The sequence below is a fragment of the Peromyscus californicus genome, unplaced genomic scaffold, assembly GCF_007827085.1.
Source record: "Peromyscus californicus insignis strain IS unplaced genomic scaffold, ASM782708v3 Scaffold_10__1_contigs__length_136768540, whole genome shotgun sequence".
Taxonomy (NCBI): Eukaryota; Metazoa; Chordata; class Mammalia; order Rodentia; family Cricetidae; genus Peromyscus; species Peromyscus californicus.
The window spans coordinates 870110-890697 of record NW_026294391.1 but is presented as its reverse complement, the minus strand read 5'-3'; the positions used below and the strand labels follow the sequence as shown (position 1 = coordinate 890697).

Genomic DNA, 20588 nt, shown 5'->3' with positions numbered 1-20588 from the left:
GTCTAATTCTTTAGTTGCATAACCCAAGTGTGTAATCTTGATATTCCTATAGGGAGGGACTTGAAACGACATCTTCAACAAATAACTGAATGCTAGAGTAACTGTGGCTGAGTGTGTTGGGGCCAGCCCTTAGTCTAACATCTCTGCCTTAGCAGCTCACCTACCTGCCATTAGGGTTCTTAGGGATATTTTCTTTCTTCTCTGAGTCCTCAAAATCAGTAACCCACACAAAGAACAATTCCAATTATAGTCTGGGTGGCATGTTGTTCTCTTGTTCACAGGTCTTACAGTGCCACGGACTGGCCCATTGGGGGTACCACAACCATAGGAGAACCAGGGCTTGGGTAGTCAGGAAGGCAAGGTTTCAGCGAATGACAGACAGACAACACACTCAGAAGTGGTTTGAATCTGCTGCAATTTTACTTCTGCAAATCAGTAGTTTATATACAGAAAAGAAAACTATCAAGTCATACAAGGAACAACAAGAGCTTGGCAATAATTCAATTACATCATCTTTAAAAAACAGCAATCACACAGTTATTAATCGGCGCTAGACATATCCCTTCACCCACAAGAACTTTATGACCCAAAGAGCAGTCTGTGATTTCTAAACTTAATACAGTCCCTAGACTTGTGTAAACTTCTTGCAGTTGCAGCTGTGTCCTTTATCTTATCTCAGCAGCTTTCTAGTTTATTATGCACTTCTATTTTTCTGGTTCTCATGACCCATTTAGCCAATTTGGATGCTGCAGACCCTCTCTATGTCTTTTTTCAGTTCTCCACCACATATCTCTTTAATATAAAACCTTTTTACCTGCTAGGATATGGACTCTTGTACTTTTATGCCTGTAAGGGGAAGGGGTTCTGCTGTAGTCCTTAAGTTTCCCATGCTGAACTTCCTCAACGGAGTGGCTCACCATCTGCTTCCTATGAGATAACGTTTTCTACCATAAATCACTTTAGTTGGGATTCCTAAAGGATTCCTAGTGGGTGAGTGTTCATTCCCTAGAAGTGCCTGAACTATTATACTTTCTTTATCTAGCGGCTTGGGGTCTTTAAGAAATAGCTCATTCTTCTATATCTGATTAAGATCCATGTCCAGCTTCCCCTCTCCTCCATAGTTCACAACCCAAGCATTCATTAATTTTGGCTGTGCTTCATAGATTAATTAGAACATTATCAGAAAAGCAGTTACATAGAACCCATAGTCCAGGGAGCTCATGATCCGTGAAGCATGTCTTCTTTGAGAAGGAAGCATAACGCGGGCACTGTGCCAGGGACCTCCAGGGAGCTTAGTCCAGTGGGACACGTATCTCCCGTCTGCTATTATTGACATAATTATTCATGTCACACAGACGACACTGGAGTTGGTGTGGCATCACAGGGTACAGAATCTGTGTAGTGGAAACCAAGTAGGTGGCTGACCTTTCCTACGTAGATGGATAACTCAGATACCTTGAAGTCAATCTTCATCAAGTGTTTTCACCCACATACTGGTGGTGTAACTGTTTGGCCATTCTAGTGATACACAGGGGGAGTCCATAAAAGTGGAGTGCAACATGGTACAGAACAATGCCATGCCAAACTGTGGCAGTAGCATTCTTGATTCTATTACCCTTTGAGGCCTTCTATGATAAACTTGCCAGCTATCTGATTAACTGTGTAGATTTATTTTTTTTTTTCCGAGACAGGATTTCTCTATGTATCCCTGGGTGTCCTGGAACTCACTTTCCAGACCAGGCTGTCCTTGAACTCAGAGATCTTCCTGCCTCTGCCTAACAAGTGCTGGGATTAAATGTGTGTGCCACCATACCATCAAATTTTGTAGATCTTGTGCCACCAGAAAGCTCATCTTTTTATGTGTGGCCTTCCACTGGCATACAATCAACTTACCAGGGGCTATATTCTTAAAGAAAATGGACTCTTCCTCTTTCAGGAGCTAACAATTACCAATAGCTCCTCAGCTAGGGTTGGGACATCATGCTCTCTCTTTATGTTGGAATTTAGTCTTACATATGCCGTCACAACCACTGTAAGTTCATATGTGCAACCGCCTTGCTGTGTCTAGAAGACACTGCTTCCTTGTCGTCATCCATGGCTCATGCTTCAATGGAAGGCCATGCATCCAACAATATATGGGTAGCACAAATTGGACTTGAACAGTGTTTAAATGATACAAAGTTGAGTGGTGTCTTAGTTTGGGTTTCTATTGCTGTGATGAAACACTATGACCAAAAAGAAAGTTGGGGAGAAAAGGGTTTATTTGGCTTACACTTCCACATTTCTGTTCATTATTGAAGGAAGTCAGGACAAGAACTCAAACAGGGCAGGATCCTGGAGGCAGGAGCTGATGCAGTGGCCATAGAGGAGAGCTGCTTACTGGTTTACTTACCCTGGCTTGCTCAGCCTTCTTTCTTATAGAACCCAGTACCACCAGGCTGGGGATAACACCACCCACAATGGGCTGGGCATGCCCCCATTGATCACTAATTGAAAAAATGCCTTACGGCTGGATCTCATGGAGGTATTTCATCAACCAAGTCTCCTTTCTCTTTGATGACTCTAGTTTGTGCCAAGTTGACACAAAAGCAGCCAGTACAGGTGTGTAGAGAAGGGGAAATGGATCTGAGAGGAGCTGCGGGGAAGAGGTGAATATGATCAAAACATATTGTACAAAATTCTTGTAGAACTAGTGAAAAATTCAAAACAAAACATCCTTACTGCAGTGTCCAGTGAGTTTGAGGATTTCTAGCTTGTCAATGAAGAGATATGATCTTGAGATACCAGTATTGCACAACAGGCAGTGGTTTTTCTAGTTTTATTCAGATGCCCCTGATCTGTATACTCATCTATTTCTAATATGTTCATAACTTAATTAAAATTTTAATACAAGAGTTATTTAGGATAGCAGGTTGATTTTATTGCATTGGAACTAGACAAACATGTGCCGGTGATTTGCTGGGCTTTTGTTTTTCTTTTTTTCTTTTGAGAAAGGGTCTCTGTACATATCTGTCCTGGAACTGACTACATAGTATAGGCTAGTCTCAAACTCACAGAGATCTGCCTGCCCCTACTTCCTAGTGCTGGGATTAAAGGCACATGCCACCACTCATGGTCTCCTGGGCCTTTATGATCATCTACTTATACTATTTGTAAATGTTTCTCCCATATACATGTATATACATTTCATTTATGTCTGTTTCATCATGCAGCAAGTTTAGTAACTGTTAATCAAGTAAGTCATTATTTTTCCTTGTTTGCATTGAAAGGAGAGTTAATTTCTATTGCTGTATAATTCAAGATTTACCACTTCTTTTGGATTGCTTCATAGACTTTAAACCTATGTTGTAAATGAGACACACCCACAATTATCATATCTGTTGACAAACAATTTCTTTTATTGATACAAGATATATTTCTTCATCCTGGTTAATGTTTTTCCCTTCAAATTTTATAACCAGTTCTTATTTTGTTAGCAGTTTTCTAATTTGTAGTTTACATTCAAAATTATTTTCAGAATTATGAAATTTTTGAACCGAAATACATTGAAGTACTTGGCTACTGTTGCAGACTGCATGCTTGCACTCACTGTGCCCCCAAGCTTCTATGTAAAAACCCTAACCTTCAATTGGATAGGGTTCAGACATGGGGCTTTTCTCTATTAATTGGAATTAGATGAAGTCATGATAGCAGAGCCCCTATGATAGGATTAGTATCTTAACTGAAAAGGAGTTTCTTTCTGCATATACAAGATGCCATCTGCAAACCAGGAAGCCAGGCCTCACCAGACACAGGTTTTTTGAGTGCCTTGATCATGGACTTCCCCATGTCCAGAACTGTGTTTGTTTAAGGCATCCAATCTGTGAGTCAGAGTGTCCTTCATCTGCAGGGAGTATGTTCAAAGACACTGGTAAAGTCCTAAAACCATGGAAAGTAGCTAATCCTGTAATTTAATGCCTTGCTTATCATACTTATGACTTTAATGAGCACTGTGGCTGTAACATTTGCATTTTGAGGTACAACAGCAAAATTAGCAGGAACGTTTTTTTCCCCCCACAAGCTCATGGACAGAAGATTTTTCTCTTCCTGCTTCCATCACCTTGTATCCTTTCTTCTTTGACAGGGTGTTACTATGTATCCCAGGATGTCCTTGAATTTGTGATTTTCCTGTCTCTGCCTCCTTAGTACTGGGATTACAGATGTACCACCACACCTGGCTCCAAAGATTCATTCTCAGTTATAGGCTTAGGCAACATCAAGTTATATATTTTTTCTTAAGGTCAGACCTTTCACTTTTTCAATGAAAGGATTCTCTAAGGTATATCAAAAACTTTGCATCACAGCTCTTATGCTTCAGGGTCATTACTAAGTAAAAGAAGCATTTGAATACAAGCCCTGTGATACAGTGACAGTCAATCCAAAAACCAAGAGGGCTACTGAATCACTAACAGCATGAAAATGCTTGATAAGGAGATTTATGGGATGGAATAAAATCTGATGCTTCTCAGAATGGCACTCAATTTAAAACAGTATTTTTGGAATTTTTTCCATTTAATATTTTCAGAACAGAGTTGACTGAAATTAAAGAAAAAACAGCCTTGGTAAAAGGGAACTACTGCATCCTATTATAGCATAGACACACCTACTTTCTTGAATTCATCTTTGCATGTTTATCTTTCTCCATTTTTCCTGCCTTGCATTCTCATAGTTAAAACATTCCACTTATCTTGGATGCTGAGGACAAGGTCTATACTAGTCAGAACCTTAGCAGAGGAGCCGATACATGGGCCCACTAATGTAGCTTGTTTTTTGCCTGTGTGTGTGTGTTTGTATTCCCCATTTCTGTGGTCCCTGGAGGATGCAGAATGGCCTGACTTGGCCTACACAGAAATGGATGTTTGTGTTATGTAGCCCATGAAGCTGTCCCGTTCTTAGCCATGACAAGACCCCAAGCTTAAGTGGATAATCTTTAATCATGTCTATGTAAGGGTGACAAGTTCTCAAAGCAGTTATGATCTTCATGTTGATGAAGAGCCCTGGATGGGAGAAAAATCTAAAATTGCACAGGGAGGTGAGCACTTAAAACACTGGGATGGTGAGTAGAAGAAAGACCTAGCTGGTGAGTGTGTGTCAAATCCTTTGCCATGATGTTTTCTTAAAGGACACTGGCCTCTGGTGGTTTTAACACAAGGAAGCCAACTCCTTCAGTGACGGGACATCTTCACAGTTTACTGCCCCATCCTTTGCTTAGGTTTGAGAGTGGGTCCTAGTTCACCTCACCTCCATGATCAGATACATGGCCTTTTCACTTTCACTCCAGCTCTCTACTCCTTTCCTAATGCATTCTAGACATTTATAGATTAATCCTCATTCAACTCAAGAGTCTCAATGAATGGCCTTGTTATGTTTCTGTTCCTCCACACTGAATTAATGATCCTTGTTCTGGTCATTGATGGTACAAAGAAAAGTAATTTCTAAACTTTGAACTAGTATTTAGCAACCTTGTTTTCATTTATTTTATTGTAATAATTTATAGATCCTTTGGGTTTCCTCATCTTCAGAGATAAAATTTTATTCCCAGCTACTTTTTTGATATATGATGGTCTCAGACATGCTAACTATAAATACCAACAAGGACATGGAGCACAGAGTTTACCTTCACTGAGTCCGGAGTACAAGTTGTTTCCACCTCATATACCTATGCTCATAGTGGGGTTCTCTTCTTGGTCCTCACCAACTGCCCATGGCATGGGTAGTATTTGAGAGTGAACTGGCAAGTAGTTACATTGGAAGTGAGGGAAGGCAAGGTTTAGCAAATGTTTCTGCTAGAAGCAGTTGAGTGGAGAGAAGGAAAAGGGATGGGCCATCAAAATGAATGGACAGTTAGAGTGAAAGAATGATGGATACTCGTAGGTAACAAGGATCTGTGGTGTCAAAATTTATAGTCACAGGACCTTTGGGTAATGACAGGCACTATGAGCATAGGTATATGGGATGGAATGGAGGGCAGGGGATGGAGAATGAGAACATAAGGAAATGGAGAGTTGAGTTAGAATTGGATGGAGTGGGAAAACAGTGAAATAGATACCATGATAGAGGGAGACATCATGGGGATAGAGAGAAACCGGGTGTTAGGGAAGATTCTAGGAATCCCCAGGGATGACCCCAACTGGGACCACTAGAAACAGTCCCCAATTCTGCCTTTTACTGGCCCCATTTAGCCACACTTGGTTCTTCATTACCCTCCTCTCTTTCCCTCTAACATCAGCACATTTGCATCCTGCAGTTCATCCTCATCCCTTCCTCTTCAGTCTATGACTCTTACCTCAATTTGCTTAAATGTAGCTGGAGCAAGTTGCCATCTGTGGCACAGGAAAGTGTACAAAATTCGCAGGAAAAGGTACAAGCTGAGCTCTCACCTTAATGCAGAGTAACTTAATTGAGGTGATTTTCTATTGGTAAAATAATCAAATAGCTACTTCCAGTTCCCTTAGGCATATTTTCTGTAGACTGCACAAGGAACAATCTAGTTGACCCTACATTTCCTGTACTTGGAATTGGACATATGTGATTTACAGAGCTCAAAAATAAAATGAGGGTGAGGATGGAACAGAGTGTGAGAGCACTTCACATTTGCAAAGCCCCATGTTTGAGCTCCAGCTCTGAAATAACATCCCCCACGTCCCAACCTGAGCCTACTGCTCACTGCCCCCCCACCAGAAATAAAGAATAAAAAAAGATGCTGGAAAGATGGCCCAGTGTTTCAGTGAGCTCTTACAGAGGACCCAAGTTCAGCAAATTTTATACATTAGTGTTTGACTGGGGCTATGGAGTTTGAAAGAAGATTATTGAGAGTAGTGTATTAAACTTTCTAAATGCAATTTAGAAATCAATATCAAAGCAATTTAACGTTTAGGATCTGACTCTAGAAAATAAATATGGACACAAATAGACAAAAAATACCCTGGGAGTGACTCTCTGCCTCATTGAGCACATGCACATGCACACACAGAGTCTTAAACAAGGTGGTCTAGAAAGGTACAGACTCAAGTCTAATTCATCTGTTCTGATGAGTATAAACTCCAATGACCTCTAGGTTGTACATAGCTTGGGTTGCCTAATAATGCTAGAGACAGACTCAATGAATAGCCATATTATCAAGAGGGCTACAAATAGAGTAATTCACAGACAAGATCTCTTGTTCTACAGCAAATGTTGTTTTATTGTTCTCATGGGTCTCGATTTCATCTGTGATCTTGGGAAATTCATGTCACTAGCACTTGTGTAATATTTGGAGCAAGTTATTCTGCCTCCCATTGAATTGGTGCTTTATGCTTCTTGTAAAAACAGTGTATGCATATGCAGTCATTTAAATCATTTTAAGATTTGAAAAGATATCAATGAATTTTAATAAAGTAACTTCTCACAGGTGTCAATGTGCACCCTAAATATGAAATACGTTCTAGTTTCAGTTATTTTAGGCTTATGTAATATGGTCCCAGATGACCTTAGAATTACTTTACTTCATGCTTAGAAAAAAATGCCTACATATTTTAGGAATTGATTGAATATTTGCTCCTGTTTGCCGGTAGTTCAATTTATTTCACTGAAATAATTCAAATTATTTCACTGAAAATAAACTCTACTCAGCTTATATACGTTAAATGTTATAAATTATGTATCTAGAGTTAACTATTAAAGGAATGAAATATGGTTTTAAAGATTTATTTGTCAAAAAGGTTATATATCCACACTGTACAACTTTCCAAAGCTATGAGAGAATGCACAGGTGTCTTGAGGTTTCATCTCCCTGTCACGTACTGCCCCCTTCCCTTCTGTAAGATAATAATGATAATCAGATTCTTATATTCCTTTCCAGAAACATATTATGCATACAATGAACTCTGTACTTACCATTTTCTCCTTTTTATATACAAATGGTAGCACATTATACTCACTGTGCTGCACCTTGCTTTTCCTATCTAATGATGTAACTTGGAGACTACCCCAAATCATTACGGAAATGATATCCACATTCTTTTTGTTCATTTTGGTCTCGAGTTTGCTGTATGAATATGTATCAGTTTTAGGAAGAAGAATCCAGGTGATGCCATTTGGAAAGCTTCTAATCTTTTGATTTTAAACACTGCATCAACAAATACCTGTTTTGATCATTTTGTACACATATGAGTATATGTATTCCTAGAAGTGGAGATGTATTTGTGATTTTGATTACTTTTACACGCTTTTCTTTGAATGAGAAGAGTTGTTCCTGGATTTGATGTTTGCCTGAGGTTCTTGTGGAGGAAGATGCCAGGGCCACATTCTAGACAGATCAGTTTTTCAAACAAATGAAACACCCCTTACCTTCTGTTAGTTCTTTCACACTTTACTTTCCCCAAACCAGTAAACAAGACCAACTATATCCCTTTCTTTGCCCCAGCTTCCCACCTCTAGCTCTTCCTCAAATCTGTCTGATTACTTTCTATAAATATAAGGTCTGTCTGCCTGTTTCTCCTCAGGCCTCACATGGTCTTTGTCACAGCTGTCTCTGGTCATGCACCTTAAAGTGTATCTCAACCCTCAGAGGAGAGTCCTTAGCTATGCTGCCTCACTTCTGAAGCCATGAAATCTCATGTACTAGTGTTTGATTGCCATTTAGACTGACAGCCCTATGGTTGCAGTGGTTTCCAAAGAAATTACACATCTGCTTCTATTTCAACCTGCATTAGGGTGAAAATAGATGAAAAGAAATGCTGACTTTATCCCAATGATTAGACTAGAATTCAGGTCATTCTTTTTCAACATTAAATCAACACATCTTTCCTTTTGGGTATATGAAAGACACTACTGCTTTGTTCCATATTTTGGAGTGAGTTTTGCCTTGCAGGTGTGGCCTCTTCCATGGGCCTTCTTTCCTATATGGGTCCTCTGATGTACAATAAGGTTGGATTTCTGGGTAAAGGCTTTGCCACATTCTGCACACTTATAGGGTTTCTCTCCAGTGTGAGTTCTTTGATGTACTGTGAATGTGGATTTTTCCCTGAATGCTTTACCACATTCTGTGCATTTATAGGGCTTTTCTCCTGTGTGTGTTCTCTGATGGATGATGAGCTGTGACTTCTGGCTAAAAGCTTTCCAGCACACAAGGCATTCATAGGGTTTCTCTCCTGTGTGGATTCTCTGATGGATAATGAGTTTTGACTTTTCTCGGAATGCCTTTCCACACTCATTACATTTATAGGGTTTTTCTTCTGTATGAGTTCTTTGATGTATAATGAGATAGGACTTCTGAGAAAACGCCTTTTCACATTCATTACATTCATAGGGCTTCTCTCCAGTGTGGCCTCGCTGATGTAGCATGAGATAGGATTTCTGAGAGAAGGCTTTCTCACACTCATTACACTCAAATGGTTTCTCTCCTGAATGAGTTCTTTGATGCACACCTAGATTTGACTTTTGAGTGAAAGTTTTCCCACACACATCACATTCATAGGGCTTCTCACCAGTATGAGTTCTTTGGTGCACAATGAGGGTTGACTTCTCATTGAAAGACTTCCCACATTCAGTACATTTATGAGGTTTCTCTCCAGTGTGAGTTCTCTGATGTATAACGAGGGTTGACTTATCGCTGAATGTTTTCTTACACTCATTACATTCATGAGGCTTCTTTCCTGTGTGAGTACTATGATGTATAATTAGGTCAAGTTTCTGGATGAAAGATTCCCCACACTTGGTACACTCATAGGTTTTCTCTCCTGTGTGGGTTTTTTTATGGACAATGAGGTTTGACTTCTGAGTGAAGGCTTTCCCACATTCATTACATTCATAAGGTTTCTCTCCTGTATGTGTTCTATAATGTATGATGACAGTTGACTTTTCTCTGAAGGCTTTGCCACATTCTGGACATGCAAAGGGTCTTTCTCCTGTATGAGTTCTGAGGTGTATAATGAGCTGGGACTTTTGGCTAAAAGCTTTCCCACATTCAGTACACTCAAATGGTTTCTCTCCTGTATGAGTTCTCCAATGTACAATGAGGTGTGACTTTTTGCTGAAGGTTTTCTGACATGCAGTACATTCAAAAGGCTTCTCTCCATTTTTAATTCTCTGATGAAGGCTAAGACCTTTCTTTCGCCTGAGGGTTTTGTCATATTCTTTATATCCACAGGGTTTCACTATGAAATTAGGTTTTTCATATTCTGTATGGAAGAATAACTTTGCACATCCAGTATCATGTTTATTTTCTGTAGAGCTTCTACTAAGCAAGCTTAAATTGTCCACCATATTATTTCCAAATGATTCAAATTTGTGGGATCTTTGCATTGGGACAACAAGGCTTGTGCTCAGATGAAATGTGTTTTCAAACTCAGCATAGTTCTGGTCACTCTTGGTAATTATTTTGTCATCAGGGAATCCAAATTGCATCAACAGATACTTATCTTGGTTATCCTGATGTTGCCTCTCAAACTGTTCATTAATTTGGCAGACTTCTAAAAAAAAGCACAGTAAATCATGTGTATACTTGTCATTATGGGGAGTAGTCCTTTTTTCAGAAATGCCATGACCTCAGCTGTTACTGCCATACAGCTACTGACCACCTGAGATGCAGATCTAGCAGATCCGAGGTTGGGCTTGGCTCCCTCTAAGGGCATCTTATAAGAGCTTTCCCTGTGATCCAGATGAAACTATCACATCATTTTATCAGAGTCCCAAGGGAGAGACAGAGGACCTTTTAGTAAATTCTCATGTACTGTCTTTTTTATGATCAAGAAAAACTTCCCATAACATCTCTCACCCTTAATTTTCTTAGTTATATGAACTTTTTTGGGTAGGGTTTCTCTATGTAGACATGGGGGTCCTGGAACTCACCATGTAGACTAGACTAACCCTGAACTCATAGAGATCCACCTGCCTCAGCCTCCTGAGTGCTGGAGTTAAAGGCATGTGCCAATACAGCTGGCATAATTATATGAACTTCTGGCTACACCTAACATATATTCCTTCCACCTAGGGAAAATGTAGCATTGTACTTCCTAAACTCAATATTAATAATTCTGATCCCTATGACAGAAAATCTAGAATAATGAACTCAACAAAACAAAACTATTCTCAATTGGAGCTCACAAGTATGATCTCCCTCAACACATACACAGTTTTTCAACACCACTGTCTCTGCTAGTGAGCACTCTACTTCACTTAAAATCTGTGCATATTTTAACTCTATGACTTGTGATGTTTCCTTATATTACCCTCCTGTCTTCTATATTTTGCTATATTCAGAATCTAGATAACTTTTAAGAGGCAGTTTTATCATTTTACAAAAGCTTACTCTGTCCTTCCTTTATATTTTAAATTTTGATTAATATCTAATATATTTAATAATCTCTACCACTCATTTAACAGTTAAATTGCAACTCTGCCTTTAATTTCATATTTTATAATCTATAAAATATTTCACATTTTAACATCTCTGAATCCAAACATACCTTAAAAATCAATGCTGGCAACATGCCATAACTTAATTAGTGGCAATATTTATTTCTTAGTGGCAAATCTTAAAATCAATAGTATCCAAAATTCAACAAAATTTAGCAGATATTTTTTGCAATATACATAAATTATGTTTCCCAGTTTACTTAAAATTTTTAGACTTATTTATTTTATGTGTATAAGTGTTTTGCCTACATGTATGTGTACAATGTGTGTGCCCTGTGCCCACAGAGGTCAGAAGAAGGAGTCGGATCTCCTGGAACTGGAGTTATTGATGGTTTGAATCACCATGTGAGTGCCAGGAACTGAACCCAGGTCCTGTGAAAGAACAACACAAGTGCTCTTAAGCACTGAGCTACATCTCCACCCTCTGTAATTTCTAAGATTGTATATGAAAACCTACAAGCACGGAGAAATGTTGAAACAAGTAGAGTACAACTACTATTTAAGTTTCTTAGATTTTATAGTACTAGGATTTACTACAGTAGCAATGAATTTTAAAATAGGTCACATGGTTGTAGTTTCCCTCCCTGTGATTTCCTTTCTCTAAATAGAAGAGCACAAGTTCTTAGCAAGTGATGGACACTGAATCACAGGAAGGGGTCTCACAAGTTGCATTTAGAAGAAGTCAAACTACATCTAGGATCTGCTAAATCTTAACCTCCTTAGGTGATCATAAGTAGTATGCTCCTGTGGTTTAGGTCATGTGGAATATTTGGATCAGGAGTGAATTCTGACTCAGCTTTTCACTTGATCTAATCTATTTGTATAATTTTCCCACCTATAAAACAGTGCTCACCAAAAAGGATATTTAGGGGAATTAAATACTTACAATAGAGCTTATATGGCAATAATGAAATAATTAAAATGTTTACTGAACCAAACTTCTACTGATATTATGAGTTATGTATAGCCACACTATATTATCATAAAAGAAATAACGAGTTCATATACATACACAAATATGTATTTGATGTGTTCTCAAAAACTAAGTGAAAAGGGGCAAATTAAACTGTGCATAGGGGCAAGGTGCGATGGTGCACATCTTTATCTCAGTACTTGGGAGGCATATGCAGGAGATTTCTGTGAGTTCGAAGCCAGTCTGGTCTACACAGTGAATCCCAGGCCAGCCAGGGTTAAACAATTGGACTCTGTCTTAAAAACCACACCACACCAAACCAAAACCCCCCTGTATACTGTAGGGTATAACTTTAAGGAATAGATAAATGTTTAAGTATATCCATATAGGGTCACTGTTGTAAGAAAACAATGTGAAGATAAACTAAATTCCACTAAAGGTTACCTGTGAGGAACAGAAGAAAGTATGGTAGAAAGGGAAAGAATTGGACTGCTTTTTTTAAAATTTACATTTATTATTTATTATTTATTTATTTATTTATTTATTTATTTATTTATTTATTTATTTATTTATTTATTTATTTATTGTTATGTTAGGGGGCACAGATGTCACAGCATATATGCAGTGGCCTGAGGACAACTTGCAGAAGTCAGTTCTTTCTTGCCCTCTTCCCTGTTGGTTTCAGGAATTGAATTGAGGTAATCAGACTTGGCACCAAACATTTTATCTACTGAGCCATTTCCCCAGCCCTGAGCTGCTCTTAATAATCTTGTTTCCTAGATTTCACTTCAGAACCACATAAACATTTTTGTAATATTTTATATAACCATCAGAAAAACTGAATAATGGTAGATACTTTGTCATTTCTATTTTCTAGTAAGAAGTCTCAGTTCTCAGAGGTACCAAAATCATTACCTCAATCACTTCAATGTACTACATGTACATAACAGATGAAAAATTAATCAAAAGAATTAGAGCTAATGAGATGATTCAGCAGGCAATGATATTTATGTCCTTAATTTAATTCTAGGGACCCAATGGATATAACAAGGGAACCCACTCTTGTAAATTTTTCTTCTGACCTTCACACAAATGCTATGACATGCATGTGTGTCGAACACACACACACACACACACACACACACACACACACACACACACACACACACACAAATGTACCAAAAATAAAAAATTCTAGAATTTGATTTAGAAGTATCAATTTGAAGACATGAGGATTTTTTCTTTAAAGAATTTTAAACATACTCTCTAACCTTTAGGAATGAAACTGCCTAAACGTGATTTTATAAGATTCAAGTTGTGGCATCTTTTGTAATAGCCTCAAATAATATAAAATGTCTTGGGGTAACTCTAATCAAGCAAGTGAAAGTAATAAAAATGTTAAGAAATAGAAGAAGATATCAGAAGATGGAAATATCTCCAATGCTCATGGATCATTAGGCTTAACATAGTAAAATGGCCATCCTACCAAAAGCAATCTACAGATTCAATCCATCAAAATGCCAACACAATTCTTCACAGATTTTAAAAGAACAACCTTCTGCTTTATACAGAAACACGAAATCACCCAGGATAGGGTCTGGTATGATGGTTCACATCTTTACAGGCAATCTCTGGGTTTGAGGCCAGAATGGTCTACAAAGAGAGTTCTAAGGCAACCAGGGCTATTACACAGAGAACCCCTCTTCCTGCAGCTTGGAAAAAAAAGTAGCATGCATTTTTATAGAGACCTCCCAGAAGCTTTTTTTTTTTTTTAGCTCTGTAACACTTTTCTGTCTGGTTTCTAGATTCTGGTTTGGGGGTATCCTACTGGGGATGAAGGGGATCTAATGAGATCCCAAAATCCTTTGTCTAAGGCACAGGGAGATGCCCCATGTCCCTCTGGTTATTCTGGTTAACTGGACTAGAGCCACCAGTGTGGTGATATATTGTGTACCCTAATAAAATTTGTCTGAAGATCAGAGAACGGAACAAGCCACTAGATTAAACACAGAGGCTAGGCAGTGGTGGCACACATCTTTAATTTTAGCACTTGGAAGGCAGAGATCCATCTGGATCTCTGTGAGCTCAAAGACACCCTGGAATACATGAGATTGACTCAGTCTAGGAGTGAAAACAGAGCCAGGCAGTGGTGACACATATCTTTTGGTATTTGGCATTGGTATTCCTCAGTATTGGGAAGCACACATGCCTTTAATCCCAGGAAGTGATGGCCGGGTAGAGAAAGGTATATAAAGCATGAGGAGACAGGAACTAAAGCCTTTTTGGCTGAGGAAGCTCATTCGGCTAGAGGCCTATTGGCTGAGCTCTTTCAGGCTGAGGAGTTGATGAGGTAAGAGGTGGTGGCTGTGGCTTGCTCTGCTTCTCTGTTCTTTCAGTTTTCACCCCAATATCTGGCACATGGGTTTTTTATTATAAGACCATTTAAGATTCAAACAAAATACAACAGTTGCTTTCTGACCTGCCTTGGATCTCTGATTTCATGTCCTGATGACACTGGGGACTGAGTCAAACTTGCAGTGGCCCAGCACCTTGGCACTGTCAGCTGGGTTCCAAAGCCGAAGCTGTACAACAAAGCCTTACAGGACATTGGGGGCCAAACTTAGAGTTTGGAACGGCCCAATGTGGGGACATCAGGCAGTCCAGAGGTTGTGTAAGGAGGCAACTAAAACAGCCTCTTATCATTTAAATTCTCTTTGTTCAGACTGGTAAAACTTCTGTGTGACAGCAATTGCTACTGTCTGCTTTGTTGTTTATGTCTTGTCTTATGAGTCTGATCTGTCTTTCTGTATTACCACTTGGGATGGGTGATGTGGAGCTTCGTGGCCAACTTAAAGGGTTTCCACTAACCAAAGGTAGGATAGTTTGACTCATAAGAATACCAAGGCAATTGCTTATGACAAAAATGTTTTGCCTGTCATGGTGAGTCATACCTGCAATCTCAGTACTGTTGAGGCTGAGGCAGGAGATTATAAGTTTGAGGCTAGCCTGGGCAAAACATTGAGTACCTGCCCCCAAAAAAGGACTTAAGAATGCTTATATCTGTAAAGCTATAAATACTACACAGAAAAGGATATAAATTGACACAGCTACACAATTCTTAGGTATTTACCCAAAGAACTCCAAATCAACATATCACAGAGATCTGTGGAATATTCCTTTATACTGTATGAATATATGTCACTGTGACTGGTTTAATAAAAAAGCTGACTGGCCTATAGCTAGGCAGGATAAGGTTAGGTGGGAGAATCAGACTAAGAGAATGCTGGGAAGAAGAAGAGGAAGGGAAGAGTATCGGGAGTCACATGGAGATGCAGAAGAAGTAGGAGATGAACTTGCCATATTGAGAAAAGATACTGAGCCATGTGGCAGAGCATAGATAAGAAATATGGGTTAATTTAAGTTATAAGAGCTAGTTAGTGATAAACTGAGCTCTTGACCAAGAATTTATAATTAATAATAGTCTCTGTGTGGTTATTTGGGAACTAACTATTGGGACAGAAAAATTCCACCTACAGAGATCCTTGCACATCAATGTCTAGTGTAGCACTACTCACAATAGTTAAATTAAGTTTTAATTTAAATTAATAGTTAAATTAAGGAAAACCAATCTTGTCCAACAGAGAATTGGGTAAAGAAAATAATGCTACATATGCACAATAGATTTTTTTCAGTTATAAACAATGGAATCATGTCATTTGCAGGAAAAATGGATGCAACTAGAAATAATCATATTAAGTGAATTAAGCCAGTCTCTAAAATATAAGCATCTTTTTTCATTTGTGGTTCCTAGATTTTTGTGTATATACATAAAACCATATATGTGTACACACACACACACACACACACACACACACACACACACACACACACACACACACACAATGTGAAAGTAGATATAAAACTGTCTAGGGGAACAAGTGACATAATGGGAGATGAATGGGTAAGAAAAGGGAAAGTGGACTGGTTTGAAAATGAGCTGGCTAGCTTTATGTCAACCTGATACAAGCAATAGTTATCTGAGAGGTGAGAACCTTGATTGAGAAAATGGCTCCATTAGATCATGCTGCTGGCAAGCCTGTAGAACATTTTTAATAAAGTGATTTTAATTTTAATTAGTTATTAATGTTAGAAGTCTCAGCTCATTGTGGTGGCATTATCACCTGGATAGGTGATCCCGGGTTCTGTAAGAAATCAGACTGAGCAAGCTATGGGGACTGAGCCAGTATGCAGTACACCTCTATGGCCTCTGCTTCAGTTCTTGCCTCCAGGTTCCTGCCCTGTTTGAGTTCATGCCTTGACTTCCTCCACTGATGAACAGTGATGTGTAAGCATAAGCCAAATAAACCTTTCTCTCCCCAATTTGCTTTTGTCATGAAGTTTCATCACAGCAACAGTAACTCTAAGATAGAAGGGAAATATGTTTAACATACAATATATACTTGCATGAAAATTTTAATTAAAAAATTGGTCACCTTCAGATGTTGCTAAAACCATTTTTAAAATTACTGATTTTTTTTGCTAGGCAATGGTGGTACATGCTTTTAATCCCAGCACTCAGGAGGCAGAGGCAGGCAAATGTCTGAGTTTGAGGCCAGCCTGGTCTACAGAGAGAGTTCCAGGATGGCCAGGGCTACACAGATAAACCCTACCTTGGGAAAAAATATTATTATTGTTTTTAAAAATTATTTATTTTTGTGTTTATGTGTTCATATGTGGGTATGTGCACATGAGTGTGGTTGCACACAGAAACAAAAAGAGGGTTTTGGATCCACTGAAGCTGGAGTTATAGGTGTTTGTAAGTCTATTGACATGAGTGTTAGGAACCAAACTCAAGTCTTCTGGAAGAGTAGCAAGTGGTATTAACTGCTGAGCCAGCCCAACTAAAAGTTATTTTGAATAATGATAAACAAAACCTCAATCACTTTTCGTCTCTTTTCTATAGAATATGTAACTCCTAGTAACCAAATAATAAGTGAGAGACAATTTCTCCCACTCTTTTTTTTTTTTTGGTTTTTCGAGACAGGGTTTCTCTGTGTAGCTTTGCGCCTTTCCTGGAACTCACTTGGTAGCCCAGGCTGGCCTCGAACTCACAGAGATCCGCCTGCCTCTGCCTCCCAAGTGCTGGGATTAAAGGCGTGTGCCACCACCGCCCGGCCCCACTCTTTTTTGAGACAGGGTCTCATTATGTAAACTAGGCTGGCCTAGAACTCACAAGAGATCTTCCTGTCTGTGCCTCCTGAGAGCTGGGATTAAAGGCATGTGCCACCATGCCAGATATTCACAATTTGTTTTCATAGAAGTATTCTAGCTAGATAATGAATGAATAACAGAATTAAAATCTCATCATTGGATCATGGAAGTCCTACGAATGGCCATATCCTCAAAGAAGAATGACTCTCCCTCTTCCAGCCAATAGTTCATTGGTAAGGGGTGAGGTTTGGTGATAATCTTCCCTCTGCTGTAATTTGGGCTGGCTTGATCTTGTGATGGTAACCACAACTGTTTTGCGTTTTCCCACATCCATGAACATATGGACAGCACTAACTAGACATATTTCTAAGAAAAAAAAGACATGAAATTGTGAGGAAGATCTGTTGAGGGGACTATGAGAGGAATAGGAGGTGGGAAATGGTAGGGTAAGTGTGATCATATTTCATTGTATGCATATATGAAATTTTCAAGAATAAACAATTAAAAGCTCACCATTTTGCAGCTATTAGTGAATTAACTTGCCTAATCAAGCAATTACCAGCAAATAATAGCATAAAACAGAGACAACTGTGCATGACAAACCTCTTGATGGAAATACTTAGGAAGGAAAAAGAGAGGAAAGCCTGTCCCAAATCTGATCTACCTTACAAGAAAAACAGGACAGAGGGCTGCATTAAGATACTACCTGGAAAGCTCCAAACTGAAATCTCCCCATCTTCTGGCTCTGGTTCTTCTACCTCCAGCTTGATAATGAGATCAGGTTTAGTAACCTGCTGTTCTGAAGATGATAAATGATAGATACCTCCTTGGTCTTTGGAGCCTGAAACAGAAGTTGCAGTTTGTGATCAGCACCGGGGATCTATCACTTGACACAAACAATTTAACCAGTATTTTGTGTTTCCTTTAATGAAAGAAAAATATGAAATCAATCAAGCCAAGGCCCTCCCCACACTGGATACAATAACCATTAAAAATTATTTGAGGAAGCCATCTTACCCACAGAAACAAGGTTGCTGTAGGTCTCAAGCATCACATCTCTGTACAGGGTCCTCTGTGGAGGGTTCAGGTATTGCCATTCTTCCTGGGTGAAATCCACAGCTACATCCTCAAATGTTACTAATTCCTGTAACAGAAAGCTTCTTTTACTCTAAAATGCTGACCACTGAGTGATAAGGATATATGAGGAAACTTCTAATTGTGCTCCCAGTTCATCAAGATGTCTTCTTCACAACACACTAATAGCCTACTTTGAAAGAGAATCACAAATCATGAGAGAAAACAATTGCATTAAGTGATAAAATACTTAAAATGATATGATATTATCATAAGGATAGGTATCTAGGAGAAAAACAGAATCTAAGTATATATAGGGGCTACAGAGATGGCTCAGTGGTTAAGAGTGCTTGCTGCTCTTCCAGAAGACTGAAGTTTGGTTCTTAGCACATACATTAAGTGGCTCACAACAGCCTATAACTCTAGCTATGCTCTGTTGTGGCCTCCATGGGTACCTTCACATACATGGCACACACAGACATACTCATGTCTTATATCTTAAGTATAACAGTGAAAATGCAAGTCATATTCAGGTAAGTGAAAATTTAAGCCACAATGAGACATCACTATGTGTCTGCCAGAAAAGTTAAAATTACGCCAACTAATATACTATAATACGTGTGTGTTGGTTAGGTTTTGCCAACTAGATACAAACTAGAGTCACCTAGGGAAAGGAACCTCAACTGAATAATTACATCCATCAGATTTGACCTACAGGTATATCTGTGGTACATTTTCTTAATTGTTAATTGATGTGGGAGGGCCCAGTCCACTGTGGCAGCAACATCCTTAGGCAGGTGGGCCTGGGTGTATGAGAAAGGTAGCTGAGCAAGGCAGGAAGAGCAAGCTTCATATGAGGAGCACTCTTCCATAGTCTCTGCTTCAGTTCCTCCCTCCACTTTCCTGAAAATTATCCCAACAAGTGATTCTAAAATAACTGCAGCATAAAAAAATACACCTCAAAATGCATCACTGACTTAAATGTAGTATCTAAACCCATAGTATTTGTAGGGGAAAAGTATGGGAAAAAGTCCCTTAAATCCTGATGAACCAAGTAACACAAACATTTCTGATACTCACTCTTAAAGATAATGAAAAGACAAGTCACAGAATAGAAGTAAATATTACAGATCAGATATCTGATAACATAAAAAGTACTATTAGACTATTGGAGAGTATAAAACTCAAATAAGAACTATCTGAAAATATAAAAACAACTATTAAAACAAAAAAGGGGAATATATCACCAAACAAGACATATAAATGTCAAATAAATACATAAAAAATGTTCAACATCATTAGTCATCAGGGAACTGCAAGTTAAAACCACAATGAATGAGATACCACCACACATCTGTGAGAATAGGAGACCTCACAATAAAGTAGTGTAGATATGGAGCAGCTGGATCTCTGTTGTCACAGACATGAAGGCAGAAAGAGCAAAGGCCTTTGGAAACAGTTTTCCAAGTGTTTGCGAAGTTAGGAATATTATTGAACAACCCAGTAATAAGGTTCCTAGGTGTATTTATCCCAGGGAAATGAAAGTCACACAGTCTCCAAAAGCTTACAAATGAACATTTATTTTTTTATTCACCCAAACATGAAATAACCTAAGCACTTTTCGTCAGCAAATGAACAAACTTGAATCCACATAATGTCATACTATTCAATAATAAAAATGAAGGAATTAATGACATAGATGATAATACCTATAGTAAATGTACTGTGCTAAATGAAAGAAGCCAAGCTCAAGCAGCTATTTGTTGTATAGTTCCACTTATGTAACTAATGGGAAAGTTAAAAACTGCAGAGATAGAAAATATACCAGGAGTTAGAGGACCAGGTGCAGCAGGGGCTGGCTACAAAGGGAGTAACAGAACTCTTGCCTCCACTGTGGTGGTGGTTTACAGCTATGGGTTAACATAACTATACACTAAAAGGATCCATTTTCCTG

At 38.7% G+C, this 20588-nt stretch overlaps 1 protein-coding gene across 11 annotated transcripts in view; it reads right to left on the bottom strand.

Moving 5' to 3' along the window:
• Positions 1 to 398: 398 nt before the first annotated feature.
• The window catches only part of LOC128107397 (zinc finger protein 182), a 75693-nt gene continuing 55503 nt past the window's right edge, over positions 399 to 20588 (bottom strand). For all 11 annotated transcript variants that reach the window (XM_052736516.1, XM_052738045.1, XM_052734341.1 and 8 more), the window contains 3 exons: positions 18578 to 18704; positions 18267 to 18401; positions 399 to 10490 (listed from right to left, as the gene is read on the bottom strand). In XM_052736516.1, coding sequence (XP_052592476.1) covers positions 8848 to 10490; positions 18267 to 18401; positions 18578 to 18704 — 1905 coding nt within the window. In that variant the 3' untranslated portion in view covers positions 399 to 8847. The remainder of the gene's footprint in view (positions 10491 to 18266; positions 18402 to 18577; positions 18705 to 20588) is intronic.